Consider the following 19,433-nt stretch of genomic DNA (forward strand, 5'->3'; position numbering starts at 1 on the left):
CAAATTGAGGGACAGCATTGGTATTTAATTTCCCTTTGGGATTAATAAAGTATTTTTGAATTGAATTGAATTGTTACATCTCGAAGGTTATTCCTGATGTCTTTCTACCCTGGTGTTGTAGTAACACATAGCTCTATACTCCTCATAACTGCTTTTATAATAGTTGTCCCACTTGATGATCAGTTAATCAGTTGGATTTGAGGAGCAAAACCTAGTTGCTACTTTTCTTCTTAAATTGTTTGGAAGCACCAGGGTTCTACCTTTTCACACACAATTTCTTCATCTTTGATTGCTTGATAAATAACAGCATGGAATCTGTCGTGTGTTTTTGCATGTTTGAGGTTGGATCATTATGATATTGAGTCTAAGTCAAATAATTATTTGTATTTAAATCAGACAATATCTAGATCGCACTAATGAGGAATTTTCTTTAGGAGGTTGAATCATTTTATGATTGCAGGAGTCATTGAAAGTACAATTTAGGGTTGAATTTGAATAAAATCTTTGTAATATTAGTTGTATTTCCATATTTAAACTGTTCTTGTGTCATTTGTTTATAGCAAACACAAGAAAAATAAAGATAATTTTACCCATAGATCTTTGTAGTGGGAATTAAATAATCTTAGGGGCAGCTGTAATTGGAGTGTTCACCCCCACATGAATAAGTGACTATTGATCCAGGCAGTGATATTGAATAATAAAACTTGGTAACCACTCGTTTTCACACCACAATATTCTTGTGATGACAAGAAAACGTGAAAGAAGTCTCCAACTCCAGTCCTCAAGAGCCACTGTCCTGTAACCTTTCCAACACATCTGAATCAAATCGAAGGCTCACAACCAGGCAACCTGATGACACGAGGGAGTAATTCAGACATTTGATTCAGATATGTTCGAGCATTGGAATACATTTACATGGGACTGAATTTGGCAATATAATTGGATTGTATTACAATGAAGTTGGGCCTATAAAGATCAATATGAATGGCTTTGAAATAACATTTATTACAATCTTGTCAAGAAGGTGGTGGCATTTGGAGTAGGACCCAAACGCAGACAAGCAGGAAGGAACAGAAGAGTACAGGTCCTTCTCAAAATATTAGCATATTGTAATAAAGTTCATTATTTTCCATAATGTAATGATGAAAATTTAACATTCATATATTTTAGATTCATTGCACACTAACTGAAATATTTCAGGTCTTTTATTGTCTTAATACAGATGATTGTGGCATACAGCTCATGAAAACCCAAAATTCCTATCTCACAAAATTAGCATATTTCATCCGACCAATAAAAGAAAAGTGTTTTTAATACAAAAAACGTCAACCTTCAAATAATCATGTACAGTTATGCACTCAATACTTGGTCGGGAATCCTTTGGCAGAAATGACTGCTTCAATGCGGCGTGGCATGGAGGCAATCAGCCTGTGGCACTGCTGAGGTCTTATGGAGGCCCAGGATGCTTCGATAGCGGCCTTTAGCTCATCCAGAGTGTTGGGTCTTGAGTCTCTCAACGTTCTCTTCACAATATCCCACAGATTCTCTATGGGGTTCAGCTCAGGAGAGTTGGCAGGCCAATTGAGCACAGTGATACCATAGTCAGTAAACCATTTACCAGTGGTTTTGGCACTGTGAGCAGGTGCCAGGTCGTGCTGAAAAATGAAATCTTCATCTCCATAAAGCTTTTCAGCAGATGGAAGCATGAAGCGCTCCAAAATCTCCTGATAGCTAGCTGCATTGACCCTGCCCTTGATAAAACACAGTGGACCAACACCAGCAGCTGACACGGCACCCCAGACCATCACTGACTGTGGGTACTTGACACTGGACTTCTGGCATTTTGGCATTTCCTTCTCCCCAGTCTTCCTCCAGACTCTGGCACCTTGATTTCCGAATGACATGCAGAATTTGCTTTCATCCGAAAAAAGTACTTTGGACCACTGAGCAACAGTCCAGTGCTGCTTCTCTGTAGCCCAGGTCAGGCGCTTCTGCCGCTGTTTCTGGTTCAAAAGTGGCTTGACCTGGGGAATGCGGCACCTGTAGCCCATTTCCTGCACACGCCTGTGCACGGTGGCTCTGGATGTTTCTACTCCAGACTCAGTCCACTGCTTCCGCAGGTCCCCCAAGGTCTGGAATCGGCCCTTCTCCACAATCTTCCTCAGGGTCCGGTCACCTCTTCTCGTTGTGCAGCGTTTTCTGCCACACTTTTTCCTTCCCACAGACTTCCCACTGAGGTGCCTTGATACAGCACTCTGGGAACAGCCTATTCGTTCAGAAATTTCTTTCTGTGTCTTACCCTCTTGCTTGAGGGTGTCAATAGTGGCCTTCTGGACAGCAGTCAGGTCGGCAGTCTTACCCATGATTGGGGTTTTGAGTGATGAACCAGGCTGGGAGTTTTAAAGGCCTCAGGAATCTTTTGCAGGTGTTTAGAGTTAACTCGTTGATTCAGATGATTAGGTTCATAGCTCGTTTAGAGACCCTTTTAATGATATGCTAATTTTGTGAGATAGGAATTTTGGGTTTTCATGAGCTGTATGCCAAAATAATCCATATTAAGACAATAAAAGACCTGAAATATTTCAGTTAGTGTGCAATGAATCTAAAATATATGAATGTTAAATTTTTATCATTACATTATGGAAAATAATGAACTTTATCACAATATGCTAATATTTTGAGAAGGACCTGTAAATAGAAAAAGTTTAATAAATAAATGGTGAAAACAGGTGTCGCGCTCTGTGGTTTAGAGTGACCAACGTGCAGACTAGAGCTAGGCAGCATCATGTTTAGTGGAGTCTTCAGCTTTATTTCTAAGGTTCTTCCAAAACGAAGCAAAACATTGCAGGTACTTAAAGACAAAGTCCAAAACTTACAAAATTGGCTTAGCAGGAACATGGTACAAAAAGCACAGACATGGGTGGAGAACGGAAGGAACCAGCGAGGAACAAACAAAAACAGTGAGGTTATGAACAGAGGGAAGTGGAGTATGGACCAATGAGAAACTGAGGCAGGTAATCAGATGAGATGGAATTCAGGTGTGGACCAGGTAGTAGAGAACTGAGGGAATGTGAATAGTTGCTCAGGTGACAAGGCTAGAAACAAAACAAAACACAGGGGAAGCTAGATAAGAACATAACCAAAAGAACCTGACTACAAAAACAAAACTATAAATAACAAAGCTCAAGGAAACAGAACTAAGCAAAACTATAGACGAAGATAATAAACCAAAAGAGACATAAGAACCTAGAATAATCATTCATTAAAGTAAACCGAGAAACTAGAGGGAACAGAAGAAACGCCAAAACCTAATAATTAACAAAGAACCCAAAAAGAAACCCTGACCGTAAATAAACAAAACCTAAACCACAGAAAGGGAACCAGGACGAGGAGGAACAGAGAAAATAAACTAGTAAACAAAGAGTGCAGGTGAACAAATACCAAAACATAAATAAACACAGATATACTAAATGGGAAACTAAACTAGAAACTACAAGGAAGACGAAGGAGCTAGAATACAACGAATATAATAATAGTCATAAGAAAACCATAACAAGTAATAGAAAAGAAACCACTAATGGAGCTTAGACAAAACCCAAACTAAATAAAAGGTCGAAAACACAAGACCACAACAAAGACCGAAGATGTCGCTTCATGACAACAGGCAGACATGAGCTGGGCGAAACATGGAGTGAAGGCAAAAACAGGCATGAACAGAAGCAGTCATGGCCAGGCTTGGCATGACAAACAGTACAAACCAGCAAGGAACAAACAGAACTGAAGAGTATATAATACCACATGCAAGTGAGACAGGGAGACTGTTTGCCATGCCAAGCCTGCCCATGACTGTTTGGCTCACGTCTTGTCAGCCTCAGTCCATGCCTGTTTCCTGCCACGCTGTTCTGCCACTGCTCAAGTCATGTTGTGAGTTCATTTTGGCTTTTCATTTTTTTAAAATCTCTTTTCAACTCTCTGTGCTGCTCCTGCCTGCCTGTCTGCATTTGGGTACAACTCTAAGAACCACACCTCTGACAAATCTGGCACGATGTAAATGAAACAACTGAATTGAATTAAGTAGAATATTATTAAAAATGCATGCTATATTTGTTACATTTTATGTACACAATAAGATCTGTATGAATGAAAATTAAACCGTTTCTACTGTAGCCTTTTACTAGTTTTTTCCCCTTAATGTCTTTTTTTTTAATTTTTGTTTTTATTACTCTGTCTTAACGTTTATTTCTACATTTACTCCTTTTTAATTGGTCAAGCAGATGACCCAGGTCAGAACAACCCAGGTACCATTAGGGTGAGTTGTATGACAATATTAGATTATAAAGGAATAGAAAGTGTTTATGATATGCCAATGCAGAGAGAGATTGTGATATCGTCTGTGGGGAACATTCTGTCCATTGCTGTCCAATTTACTTGCACAGACTCAACAGTTTTGTTTATGATGTGTGACTTCTGTTTAGAAACTTTGTATGTTCTAAATGCTCTGTGAGGTTAAAAGCTCTTTTTTACTTAGTGAAATTGATAAAACATTGGTTGAGACTTTACTAGTAAAAAATTGCAATATTTGCCAGTGTAAGAGTATATGTTCTCTGACCTAATTACTTTACAGATTTGTTTAACAGATTTCTAAACCTGATTTCTTTAAGAAGGAGTAACAGGCAAATAGCAGCCAGATGCAAACTATGCTGGCATTTGTCTGGTAGACGTGTTATTCTGACTAAAGGCTTACATTGCTGCTTAACTGTGCTGTAACTCTGTCCACCCTACAGGGAATGGGACAAAGAGGTGGTGTTGGCCAAAGGCAGGCCCAGGCTTCTGAAAGCACTAGCCCGATGCTTCTTCCTCCCATTTGCCTTCTTTGGGGTCCTCCTCTACTTCGGGGTGAGTCTGTTCATCTGTAGGTGTTTCTCTTCACCATATATACTTTACAAACCCTATTTTCTATGTGTCCTGTTGCATACCATATAGAGCAGATGGTTGCCTACATGTGCCAGGACAGTTTTGCTCTACAGAACGGATATCTCAAGACAGTATACTAAATCCAGATTCAATCCAGCATCAAAGTAGGCAAGCTACATTGATGTTATAGTAACCTGAGATTGTATGACCTTCAACCATTTGGAATATTTGTGTGTTGGTGCGTGAGTGTGTGGTTGGGGGGAAGCATATGTGCAGAAAAGTGAGTTTGTGTTGAGTGGGTTTATGTGAGTGCAAGTTTGTCACTTGGAAGTGTAAATTTTTGAATGTGGTGAGAACTGTAGAAGGGCTGCAATCCTTAACATCTAAGAGCAGCAAAGGGCAGGTAGACCCAGATCCGGATGGCCGCAGCGGTCCCAGGAAGCCAGACACCTGCATAGAAGTATGTCGTTAGCGAGGCACAAGAGCAGCAGAGAACAGAGGTCCCTAACCCCTCCAACCCAGCCACACCGCCAACCCCAGCTGGGAACCGGCCTTTCCAGCTGCCCAGGGCTCACACCAACCCTCTGCAGTAAGACTGCCCGGTACCAAGAAGGGAAAACCCACCCAAGAGCCCCCCACACGTTGGGCACCTACCATCTCACCACAGCAGTCAGAACATGGAGGGACCAAGATAGAAGGGGCACATTGTAATTTACCCTGGAGGGCCAGTCTTTGAGAGGTCTAGCGAGAGGGATGCCCACCAGAGCAAAGTGCAGCCCCCATGGCCCTTAACCGGCTTAACACATCTCTGGGAACCATAGGTGGGGCCCCAACCGCTCGGGACGTGGTCCGAGCACCCACATAAGTGAGATGTTAAATCTACTTCTGAAAGTTTTCGATAGATTTTGGGAGTAACTTTGGGGGTTAAAGTTTGAAGAAGGTAGTTATCACTAGAGGAAGTTCTATGTTAATTTCTTTAATCTTAAATTTGGACTTTACGTTGGTAATATAGAAATAATTTTTTTATTAATGCCATTTGATTCTTCTAAAACATTAAAGGATATTAACCCTTTTCCATCAAATATGTCCTCCAAATGATGTTTTCCTTTACTGTTCCATGTTGAAAAGTTAAGAGCCTTTCAATTTTGCAGGATGTCTGGGTAGTTCTAAATGGGTGTTTTTTTCTAAATGGGAGGGGTATGCTCACACTTCCACTCTGATCTCATGGGGAGTGGACTGGATGGATTTATAACCCATTGTCTCTCAGAATTAGCACACAGTAAAGGCTGGAGAAAAGATGATATAGCATGCTAGGTTTTTAAGGAAAACGATGTTGATATTTGTTTAGTTTTTTATATTTAACCTTTCTTAGTCACCAATATTTAGTATTCCCAAAACATTAGTGATTGTTTACTTTGCCCCACTATTTTATAATACCTAATTTATGGTTGTTATTTTTTATAGTTTCTGTAGTTTTTTAGCAGTTTTGTTAAGCAATTCAAATCTTAACAATGACAACAGTATATAAATCATTAGAAGTCACATTATTTTACAGTTTATAGCATTATGTTAACAAGCATCCTTTGCCAATTATACACCACTGTTGACAAAACATGTAGTTTATAAACATATTAGGATTCCAGCTTGTCCACCCTCACGGTATAGCAGAGAAGCCAGTAAACTTTTCTTTAAATGCTGGTATACATTGTCTTGCAAAATATAAATTTCTCTTCAATATTTCTACGTTTCCACAAAAACCTAATTATATTTTACTTAAAGTATTGCATTACTGTGAAGTAGTTGGAAAATGATACATGGTTTTTTACTTAAAGAAGAAAAATCTGAAAAGTGTGGGGTGCATTCGAATTTAGGTTTCCTACTTTGTGGTGCCACCTTTCATAGCAATTAAAACTTTAAAGTTCCTGTGACATTGCATTTATATGATAAATTCAATTACGTTTATGGAAAGGAAACATTGATAAAATATTTTATAATGTAAATTCATGCCACTGAAATGAACAGTTGTTCAAACTGAAACACCTGGTTTTAGACCACAATAATTTATTAGTATGGTGTAGGGCCTCCTTTTGCGGCCAATACAGCGTCAATTCGTCTTGGGAATGACATATACAAGTCCTGCACAGTGGTCAGAGGGATTTTAAGCCATTCTTCTTGCAGGATAGTGGCCAGGTCACTACGTGATACTGGTGGAGGAAAACGTTTCCTGACTCGCTCCTCCAAAACACCCCAAAGTGGCTCAATAATATTTAGATCTGGTGACTGTGCAGGCCATGGGAGATGTTCAACTTCACTTTCATGTTCATCAAACCAACCTTTCACCAGTCTTGCTGTGTGTATTGGTGCACCACCTTCAGGATACAATGTTTGAACCATTGGATGCACATGGTCCTCAAGAATGTTTCGGTAGACCTTGGCAGTGACGTGCCCATCTAGCATGATATGGCAGCCCAAACTATCACTGATCCACCCCCATGCTTCACTCTGGGCATGCAACAGTCTGGGTGGTACGCTTCTTTGGGGCTTCTCCACACCGTAACTGTCCCAGATGTGGCGAAAACAGTAAAGGTGGACTCATCAGAGAACAATACATGTTTCACATTGTCCACAGCCCAAGATTTGCGCTCCTTGCACCATTGAAACTGACGTTTGGCATTGGCATGAGTGACCAAAAGTTTGGCTATAGCAGCCCGGCCGTGTATATTGACCCTGTGGAGCTCTCGACGGACAGTTCTGGTGGAAACAGGAGAGTTGAGGTGCACATTTAATTCTGCCGTGATTTGGGCAGCCGTGGTTTTATGTTTTTTGGATACAATTCGGGTTAGCACCCGAACATCCCTTTCAGACAGCTTCCTCTTGCGTCCACAGTTAATCCTGTTGGATGTGGTTCGTCCTTCTTGGTGATATGCTGACATTACCCTGGATACCGTGGCTCTTGATACATCACAAAGACTTGCTGTTTTGGTCACAGAAGCGCCAGCAAGGCGTGCACCAACAATTTGTCCTCTTTTGAACTCTGGTATGTCACCCATAATGTTGTGTGCATTTCAATATTTTGAGCAAAACTGTGCTCTTACCCTGCTAATTGAACCTTCACACTCTGCTCTTACTGGTGCAATGTGCAATCAATGAAGACTGGCTACCAGGCTGGTCCAATTTAGCCATGAAACCTCCCACACTAAAATGACAGGTGTTTCAGTTTCATTGTCCAACCCCAGTATATAGTCATACATTTTAGTAAAACGGTAATTCCAGACCACTCCTTTGCGATTTTGTTGCGCTCTTTTATGATATGAAAGGGGAACACCTGCAGGTAAACTGACTACTGCTACAATGGCCAGCAACACAGACAGCATCAAACAATTTGATGTTTCTTCAGACACATTTCAGTCACTATCAGAGAGAGATGAAGCAAGAGCGAGAGTCAGAAGAAAAAAGGTCAGCTGTCATCAGATGGCAGATCACAAGTTTTGGGCCAGCTCCTTATATATTGGAGCCACTAGTAGAGCCGACAGCACCACACTGCATTGAAACAACCGATGGCGAAGCTGAGCAGCATGGAGCAGTAGCATCAGACACAAGGGATGATTCAAGATCTGGAGACACTACCTGGTGTGTCATTGTTTTAAACTGGTTTAAACTGCAACAAGGAAGTGTTCTTACCTGCTGAGCCTTTAGCAACAGCAACAACAACCTATTCTTTGGAGATCTTTTCCCATCAGATGCACTGAACAGCATGGCCAGAGTCTCTACTTCAAGATTCTCCTTCGTCTGTAAGATTTCCTGTCCTCTGAATTCGCAAGAAAAATTATGTCAGAGGTTTCTTCGCTGTGCTTGGTGGAGCCAGACCATCTGTTCCTCCTGAGTTTTCCAGTTCTGATCCAGGCAAATCATCTTCTCTTCAGGAAAGTAGTGTAGACCGACGGCTGCTGTTGCAGTATTGCAGCCACCACCAGCAATGCACCGTTTCGCTGTATAAACGCTGTTTTTAACACAGCTTGGCTTCTACCTGAACTGTTTACCATTGACGCTCACACGATGGCCTGAATGGCCTGCGCTTGTATAGCGCCTTTATCAAGTCCCCAGAGACTCCAAAGTGCTTGACACTACAATCAGTCATTCACCAATTCATGCACACTTTCACACACTGACAGTGGTGAGCTACATTATAGCCACAGCTGCCCTGGGGCACACTAACAGAAGTGAGACTAGCATACAATCTGTGCCACCGAGCCCTTTGACCACCATCAGCAGGCAATTCGGGTAAAGTATTTACTTACAGAATGGTCCTGTATTTAGCTCCATCCATCTCTGCATCATGTCTGAACAGCTTCCCTGTCCCTGCCAAAGAAAAGATTCCCATATCAAAATGCTGCACATCTAAATATCAACACATTCTTCCATGTTAGCTGTGGATCTTTGCAGCTCCTCCAAAGTCATCATGGACCTCGGGGTTGTTTCTCTGATTTGTGCTCTTTGTCTTTTGCATTTATATTAAGGATGATGAATTATACAGAGTTCTGTGAGATGTTTAAAACTTGGTATATTATTGTAAAACCTAACCCTGCATTAAACATATCCACAACTTTACCCCTGACCTGTTGGGTGTTTTCCTTGGTCTTTGCAATGGTTTTGTTGTTGACTGTGTTATGACACAATGTGAAAAAGTTCAAGGGGCATTTACAAAGTGCAGTATGGGGGCATTTCATTTAACTGCCAAACAATGAAAATATGTGTGCTGCGGATTTATTATTATTTTTTTAAAGATATGTTTTTGGCACTAGTGGCCTTTATTATTATTATTATTATTATTATTATTATTTTGACAGTAGGTAGACAGGAAAGAGGGGCAGAGAGAGGGGGAGACACTCGGCAAATGTCGCCAGGTCTGGGACCCAAACCCAGGACAGCCGCCTTGAGGGCTGCAGCCCCTGTATACGGTCGCACGCCCAACCCCTACACCATCAGTGCCGCTCCCCCAACTGCAGATTTTTTGTTTAATTCAAATGACCAGTAAATGAAACGGTTAATGATTTATTTCTTGTTAAAAAGAGTGCATCATCTAATGACTTTAGTACTTTCAAACTTTGTGTCACACATGGCTCCTCCACTGGGTTCATGTGTGTTATGTGTCAAGCGTGTTGCCCCATTAGACAAGACTAATAAACTTACAGTGTTGTGGCAGGACAGGCATGTTGCACTATAGTGTCACGAACCAATTCATTGTCCTGGATATAGGGGGAGGTGAGGGCAGCAGCTACTGCCCGACTTTGTACAGTGGGAGCTGGTTGTCTGGACAACAAGAATGCCTGTTAGATCTACAGGGAACACTGTGGGAAAGCAAAACAGTTCAGAAAGGACTTGATTCAAGTCAACACATTTTTTTTTCTCCTTTATCCTGCATTCAAATTAATAGCTGACCCTGATTTCTGGATGGGCTTTGAATCATCTTTTCAACTGATGATATGCAAATGTGCTTTTTCAAATGAATAAACAGTTTTAGTAACATCACAAAAAAAAATAAAAATGAGTTTAATTATTCTGTATCTAGAAGGTACAATTCTTGGAGAAGGGCCTTGTTCAGTTACATAAAACAATCCATGTAATTCCTTGCATCTTTAATTGAAAAGATACAAAGTTAAGTCCAAGAGTGTGACTTTAATAACCTGAATACATTGTCAAATACGGGTGCATCTCAAATTTAAATAATATTGAAAAGTTAATTTATTTCAGTAACTCAATTCACTAAGTGAAACACATGATATAGATTAATTCCACACAGACTGATGTTTCCAAACCTTTAGTTCTGTTAATTGTGATGGTTTTCTGCTTACAGCTAATGAAAACCTTTCTTAAAACCTTTCTTAGAAGATTAGAATATTACATCACACCAATTAAAAGCCAAAATTGCTCAAACTCTGGCAGATTTGGATTTAAAATAATTTCCATTGAACCAAAATGTTTGTTTTGGATAGGAAATGAGACAGGCATCTCAGAACATAATGAAACGGTGTAAAGAGGAGAATAAATTTTGAAAACATTTTATCTGATTTTATTTAAATTTTACTCTGATAATGGTATATTGAAAATCATTGATGGCATTCTCAATAATCAGTGGAAAAGACTATCTTGGAATTACAGCTAACTTTTATGATAATAGCTGAGAAGCTTTTTGCAGAAGTATTTTAGTGATTTATTTTGTGTATTTAGCTTCATGTCTTTAAGGTTGGAAGGCCTATAAGCCATAGCCCTAATTGTTTGCTCCCTCTACAGATTCTTTATCAGATTTATGTCAGGGCTCTTACTGGACCCTTTCAGAATGTTAATAGTACTCTAATCCAAGTTGTTGGTAAAATGTAAAAGTTAAATGTCAAATTGAATTGGTGTCATTAAATGTAGGTTTCACTACTGCTTCAAATACTCAAAATAAAAATACTAGAAGTGACAGGAGATGTATTAGGGGATTTAAAACCCTAGACAGTAGGCTAATAACAAACAAAGTTGAGTGTATTCCTTGACTCTGACATTAACCAATAGAAAAGGCTTATATCAGGTCCCTCTATCCAGTGTCAAGTATTAGGTCAGGGATCTCTACTCCCGTCTCCCTCAAATCTTTCAGGAAGGCAGTGACACAACTTTCATGGTGAGTTTGAGGTGAAACTAACCTGTTGTTGTGTTGTCTTCTATTGTAGGAGGCATCCAAGGCTGTGCAGCCTCAACTTTCAGGTCGCATCATTGCTTCCTTTGACCCAGTACATGCTCCTGAGCGAAGTCAGGGATACTACTTGGCCCTGGGGCTTGGCCTCCTCTTCACCGCTCGCTTCATGCTATTGCAGCCTGCCCTCTATGGCCTGCATCACCTTGGCATGCAGATTCGCATTGCCCTTTTCAGCCTTATATACAAAAAGGTATAGGAAAAAGTTTTTTGTAAGGTACATATGATTATGTCAGGACAGTGGCCTGTTCTGCATTACTAACTTTTCCTTACTAAATTTCACTTTTGATCATTGTATTTCAACTAACTCCCAGCATTTATACTTTTCAGACACTCAAGCTATCCAGTAGGGTCTTGGATAAGATCAGCACCGGGCAGCTAGTCAGTCTGATGTCTGCCCACCTCAACAAGCTGGATGAGGTAAGAGAAAAGATGATACTTTAATTAGTAACCAGTAAAGCTCCAACACATAATACTAATAACTTTTGGATCATTGCTAATTATAAAGTAAAGTTAATTTAAATTTAAAGTTTACAAAATGTCAGTGGTTATATTCAAGATCTGATCCTTCTCACTTGCTGCGAGACCCTTTATGATGACACTCAGTACAGTGTTTTTCTCTATTGGCTGATAATGAGTGGACAAAACACACAGTGAATCACATGTTGGTCCACAAAACTGTGTTATGTAATCATCTTAAGATGTTGCAAAATAAATAGGAAGCTATGCAAAACAACCTGGCTGGAGGGTATGCACACAAGTGTGTGGGCTGTCAGCTGCGTTGGTGGGATGTCACTCAGGCGTTAAATGTAGAAACACTCTGCAATCTGCTGGGCAATTATCACATAGCTTGCATGTGGCCATCCCAATACAAAGTTGCTGAGATATTTGAGATGTGTGTGTGTGTGGTGGGGTGCCTGGTTAATGAAAGGATGAAAATTACAAGTAAATGGATAAAATGGAGCTCAATCAACTAAGAACTGGGTGCTGCATCTATAGTACTGGTGAGATTCAAAAGAAAAGAACTGATGAAGTGGATTCTTGAATTTAGAGAGTTGTCTAACTTTTCCACTGCAGCATTGTTTTCTTTTTATCCTCACACTGTTTTTGTCACTATATTCATTGTGTTCCAGGTTTTATTGAAAAAGTTACTTTTGGCGGACATCTGCTCCACCTTTTGCGGCCAATACGGTGTCAATTCGTCTTGGGAATGACATATACAAGTCCTGCACAGTCGTCAGAGGGATTTTAAGCCATTCTTCTTGCAGGATAGTGGCCAGGTCACTACGTGATACTGGTGGAGGAAAACGTTTCCTGACTCGCTCCTCCAAAACACCCCAAAGTGGCTCAATAATATTTAGATCTGGTGACTGTGCAGGCCATGGGAGATGTTCAACTTCACTTTCATGTTCATCAAACCAATCTTTCACCAGTCTTGCTGTGTGTATTCGTGCATTGTCATCCTGATACACGGTACCACCTTCATGATACAATGTTTGAACCATTGGATGCACATGGTCCTCAAGAATGGTTCGGTAGTCCTTGGCAGTGACGCGCCCATCTAGCACAAGTATTGGGCCAAGGGAATACCATGATATGGCAGCCCAAACCATCACTGATCCACCCCAATGCTTCACTCTGGGCATGCAACAGTCTGGGTGGTACGCTTCTTTGGGGCTTCTCCACACCGTAACTCTCCCAGATGTGGGGAAAACAGTAAAGGTGGACTCATCAGAGAACAATACATGTTTAACATTGTCCACAACCCAAAATTTGCGCTCCTTGCACCATTGAAACCGACGTTTGTCATTGGCATGAGTGACCAAAGGTTTGGCTATAGCAGCCCGGCCGTGTATATTGACCCTGTGGAGCTCCCGACGGACAGTTCTGGTGGAAACGGGAGAGTTGAGGTGCACATTTAATTCTGCCGTGATTTGGGCAGCCGTGGTTTTATGTTTTTTGGATACAATCCAGGTTAGCACCCGAACATTCCTTTCAGACAGCTTCCTCTTGCGTCCACAGTTAATCCTGTTGGATGTAGTTGGTCCTTCTTGGTGGTATGCTGACATTACCCTGGATACCGTGGCTCTTGATACATCACAAAGACTTGCTGTCTTGGTCACAGATGCGCCAGCAAGACGTGCACCAACAATTTGTCCTCTTTTGAACTCTGGTATGTCACCCATAATGTTGTGTGCATTTCAATATTTTGAGCAAAACTGTGCTCTTACCCTGCTAATTGAACCTTCACACTCTGCTCTTACTGGTGCAATGTGCAATCAATGAAGACTGGCTACCAGGCTGGTCCAATTTAGCCATGAAACCTCCCACACTAAAATGACAGGTGTTTCAGTTTCATTGTCCAACCCCTGTTGTTCTTCTCTATATGTCATAATTTCAATTTGATAGTGGACCAGAGGTGCAGGACGAGCAGAGACAGTTAGTGAGATGATCACTCTTTTAATGAAGTGAGCCAACTTACAAATTCCGGTGCACGCTTAACAGGAGATCCAGGTAACAAAGTTCATGAATAACAGTTCTGGTTTCTGGATCGCAGGACAAACTTCAATATAGCAAGAACAAAACAGGCTAAATAAGACTAACCATACCTCATGGAACAAAGGACAAAGATGAACTTAAATACAGACGAAGGTGGACATGAAACAATAGGGCAGGTAATCAGGGAAATCAGACACATGTGTGGATCAAGCGTGCGGGGAGACGGAGGGGCAGGTGAACCTTATTAGGGTGGGACGAGAACATGAGGAGCCAGACAAGACAAACTGTAAACAAACCCAAGGAAACCAGAACACAGATCTGAGAATAAAACTAAGAGAACAGAACCTAGAACAACTAACAAATAAGGTACCAGAAACAAAGACAGAAGACATAAGTCACACTAGTAACAGAAAACACCGACTAAACGTAAACCAATACCAAACCAAAAACATACACTGTGACACTATATGTAATTTACATACAGTGATTTTTTTGATAACGATAGATTTGCAATTTATTGGATTTATTGAAATTAGTTTTGGAACCTAAACCATCACCAGTTAAAGAAAGTTCTTACCTGATGAGGCCTAAGTAGCCTTTAAAAGATGAAGCTGCAGGAAAATGTATGCTGGCTGTATGTTATTAAAATATAAACTAATACAAATAACTGCAAATTAGAAATAAGTTCTGGCTATTGACCAAATGTTTTGTGACTCACATTTAGGTTAGCCTTTTTATTGGTTTCTATAGTACATTAAAAGAATGAACAACAAACAATTTAAAGCATTTTTGTAAGTTTCAAAAACTACTATTTTTTGGCAAAGAGTTAGTACTTACTGTTGCTCCTTAACTTCCTTAGTTTTCTCTGACATGCTGGAAATGTTTTTCTAGATCAAACCATGACTGATGGTGACCTAATCTTATGTTATTAGTGCTTGTAGTAGATCTGTTTCACTGTATGCTTTATGCAAACTGATTAGTCGAGCTCATTCTAATATTACAAAATTGTTATAGCCACACATGTTAGAGACACTGTGGAGTTTACTGACCACACCTGCAAAAGGTCATAATCCTTTGCACAGTTTTCTATCACACTGGTAATATACAGATCTTCACGAAAGTTTGTCTGGATTTTAAGAAGAAGTTACTCCTGGGGGACATTTTGATTCCAACCGTTATTCATGAAGGTGTTCCTCATCAGAACTGGGATTAAGTTCTGTTGGATGTGAAGAAACCCACACATGGATTATATCAAGAAGTTTGATTGCTGGCACGACACAGGACTCGTGGCAGTGGCTGCTTTCTCTTCTCTGGACAGTTTTTTTTTTTTTCTAACTTAGAATGCAGATGCTCTCATGCCCACCTGTTGCCAGATTTGAGCAAGCTCTGCAGAGGCAGCAAGCGGATGCTGTAGCTCACTTCACAAAAGAAATGGTCCGTTTGCTAACAGGACAATCTTGGGTACCCTGGAAGATTCTCTTGACTATAGCTGAAAACTGTTCTGTAAAAAAAACACATTTTTAACAGCAGTTTTCTTTCATGCGAGGTAATTTGGATGCAAAGCCATGATCACCTTACTACTTTTTTGTGTTAACATCACACTATGGGGGAGTGTGTAGGAAGACTTGATGACATTGGACAATAAATCATTGGCAGTCATGGACAGAGGATTATTGTCCGATGTTATTTAACAGTGTAGCATGTTCAATTAGTTCACCAGGTAAACCAGGCTGACACAGACTACTTGGACATGAAGCATTGTAGCTCTTGCACACTATGCATACTCCACATGTTAAACACTGTTACAGAGTCAACACAACTACTCCTCAAATATTGTATCAATGACCCAAAAATGACATTAATACATTTCACTCTACACTTTGTTGGTTGAACTGGTGAATAGTTACCCATCTCTGCATGCCAGATGCTTGAACTTGCCCGACTCCCAGATCCATTTTTCTCTAAAAATGATCTAACCACTTAGTAATGCCCATAGAGCACTTAGGTCCGCTGATCCTTTAATGTGAAATAAAACTTGCCGTCATGGCAAGAATAATGTACAGTACCTTGTCTTGATGTTACAGAACAGTTTGAATTCCACACCTTTTATTCCAATAAATGCGCGCTATTCAGAACAGGAGTACCTCAATAACGACACAAATCCTGTTCATATCCTTGCGTTTAGACCCATGTAATGTGTTTATTCAAATGTCAGTACACAGGGGGAGATAGGAAACAGTGTGGCAGCTGCTCAACAGTTTTCCAAGTTGACAAACAGAAATCAGTCAGAAAGTGTATGGATTAACCCAACATTAAAAATTATGGCTTTTTTTAACATATTTTAAAAAACACACCTCTAATGTGAATATCAATGCAAAGCAGTTCAATGTTTACTTTATTTGAATATCATTTAAAAATATTTAAGTTGGTATTGAGCAAGACCTGCAAAGTATACTACCTCTTTCAGTTTTTGTTGTTTTTGCTTGTTTCTAAAGTGTGTAATAAAAGTTCACTCCAGTACTTCATGTATTAAAGTAACAACAATGTGTCTCCTTACTCTCATTTAACATTTTCTTACTCTGTGTGTGTGTGTGTGCTTACACATTCCAGAGCCTAGGTCTAGCACACTTTGTATGGATCACACCTCTGCAGTGTATTTTGTGTACTGGTTTGATCTGGGAGCTGATTGAGGTGAACGGCTTCTGTGCCCTGGCAGCCCTGACTCTTCTTGGCATTCTCCAAGCTTGGCTCTCCCTGAAGATGGGACCTCCCCGGTGAGAACATATTATATACACACTCAAAATACAAGACAAGTGTAGGACATATCAAAGCCTCTACTATATTTGTGCATCTTTGTTCTATTTTGCACACCAAATACATTTTTGAACTTGTTGTAGTTGTACATCTAAGCTTGGAAATTTTGGCTCTAAATACTGTCCATAAATCTGTTTCTGTGTCTAATGTAAAAATGTTGCTGTAACAGGGCAAAGCGTGCCGGGCTGATAAACCGACGTCTGGCTCTTACTTCTGAGATTGTGGAGAATATTCACTCTGTCAAGGCGTATGGCTGGGAGGAAGTAATGGAAACTATCATCAAAAACATTAGACAGTAAGGCAACACCACTTACCGTACAAGCAAAGAATAAAAGCACTTTTACCATGTTTTTTTATTGATTATTTTTTAAATGTGCCATTTTATTCAGTCACTGCTCATATTAACCATATTGTATTATAATACTAACTGTAGCAGTGTGGAGGCCTGCCATTCAAATTAATGGGAAAAAAACAATTAATTGGGTACACCAGGCCAAAATATTTGGACACACACAAAGTTGTTGTTTCTCCTGCTTAGAAATCTAGTTTGTAGGATTAGAAAACATTGTATGTCTAAATATATAATTTCTGGGCTGGACAGGTTATGCATAGGTGCTGTGAAACATCTATTTATAATACATATAATACATCTAGTCACTATAGGAATCAATAGTTGACCTATTAGTAATCACACTGTACATGTTAATAACCAATTATCAGAATGAAAATTAGCTCTATTTGTTAGGCTTATGCACACAAACAAGGAGTTTGACTTCGGTTCCACTTTGCACTCAATGAACACAACTCGTACTCGTACTCGTCGTCTTCCGCTTTATCTGGGACCGGGTCGCGGGGGCAGCAGACTCAGCAGAGACGCCCAGACGTCCCTCTCCCCAGACACCTCTTCCTGCTCCTCCGGGGGGAGCCCAAGGCGTTCCCAGGCCAGCTGAGAGACATAGTCCCTCCAGCGTGTCCTGGGCTGTCCCCTGGGCCTCCACCCGGTGGGACGTGCCTGGAACACCTCCCGAGGAAGGCGTCCAGGGGGCATCCGGTATAGATGCCCGAGCCACCTCAACTGGCTCTTCTCGATGTGGAGAAGCAGCAGCTCTACTCCGAACCCCTCCCGGATGGCCGAGCTCCTCACCCTATCTCTAAGGGAGTGCCCGGCCACCCTACGGAGGAAGCTCATTTCAGCTGCTTGTATCCGGGATCTCGTTCTTTCGGTCATGACCCAAAGTTCATGGCCATAGGTGAGGGTAGGAACGTAGACCGACCGGTAAATCGAGAGCTTCGCTTTTCGGCTCAGCTCTCTCTTCACCACTACGGACTGTGGCAGCCGCACCGAATCCGTCTGTCGATCTCCCGCTCCATTCTTCCCTCACTTGTGAACAAGACTCCGAGATACTTAAACTCCTCCACTTGAGGCAGGAACTCCCCTCCAACCTGAAGAGGACAAGCCACCCTTTTCCGGTCGAGAACCATGGCCTCGGACTTGGAGTAGCTGATCTTCATCGCAGCCGCTTCACACTCGGCTGCGAACCGCCCCAGTGCATGCTGTAGGTCTTGGCTAGATGAGGCCAGCAGGACCACGTCATCTGCAAAAAGAAGAGACGAAATCCTCTGGTCCCCAAACCAGACCCCATCCGGCCCTTTGGCTGCGCCTAGAAATCCTGTCCATAAAAGTTATGAACAGGACCGGTGACAAAGGGCAGCCCTGCCGGAGTCCAACATGCACCGGGAACAGGTCCGTCTTAGTGCCGGCAATGCGAACCAAACTCCTGCTCTGCTTGTACAGAGACCGGATGGCCCCTAGTAAAGAGCCACCGATTCCATACTCCTGGAGCACCCCCCACAGGGCATCACGAGGGACCCAGTCGAATGCTTTCTCCAGGTCCACAAAACACATGTGGACCGGTTGGGCAAACTCCCATGAACCCTCGAGTACCCTGTAGAGGGTATAGAGCTGGTCCAGTGTCCCACGGCCGGGACGAAAACCACACTGCTCCTCCTGAAGCCGGGGTTCGACTATCGGCCGGACTCTCCTTTCCAATACCCTGGCATAGGCCTTACCAGGGAGGCTGAGGAGTGTGATCCCCCTGTAGTTGGAACACACCCTCCGGTCACCCTTCTTATGAAGGGGGACCACCACCCCAGTCTGCCAATCCAAAGGCACTGTCCCCATCCGCCACGCAATGTTGAAGAGGCGTGTCAACCATGACAGCCCCACAACATCCAAAGACTTGAACACAATTTAAATATAAATATATAAGCAGGGAAATAAAGCAGTGTGGGGGAGTTCTCTGGAAGTTCACCATCATCTTCAGTCTTGAGTGGGTTAAGCAGTTCCAGATGGTTCTGACCACACCAGTGTACCAGCCAATCCACCTGCTGTCTGTATGCAGACTCGTCATTGCCTGAGCTTGGATTAGGGGCGGTCCACCCTCGGACCCCCCTGGAAACTCTGGAACATGGA

The 19,433-nt window shown here is 41.6% G+C and overlaps 1 protein-coding gene across 1 annotated transcript in view; it reads left to right on the top strand.

Moving 5' to 3' along the window:
* The window catches only part of cftr (CF transmembrane conductance regulator), a 95,049-nt gene that overhangs the window by 4,311 nt on the left and 71,305 nt on the right, over nt 1–19,433 (top strand). Inside the window, exons 3-7 of the mRNA XM_047350147.1 lie at nt 4,785–4,896; nt 11,625–11,840; nt 11,978–12,067; nt 16,757–16,920; nt 17,130–17,255. Coding sequence (XP_047206103.1) covers nt 4,785–4,896; nt 11,625–11,840; nt 11,978–12,067; nt 16,757–16,920; nt 17,130–17,255 — 708 coding nt within the window. The remainder of the gene's footprint in view (nt 1–4,784; nt 4,897–11,624; nt 11,841–11,977; nt 12,068–16,756; nt 16,921–17,129; nt 17,256–19,433) is intronic.

The sequence above is a fragment of the Girardinichthys multiradiatus genome, chromosome 2 (genome assembly GCF_021462225.1).
Source record: "Girardinichthys multiradiatus isolate DD_20200921_A chromosome 2, DD_fGirMul_XY1, whole genome shotgun sequence".
Lineage (NCBI taxonomy): Eukaryota > Metazoa > Chordata > Actinopteri > Cyprinodontiformes > Goodeidae > Girardinichthys > Girardinichthys multiradiatus.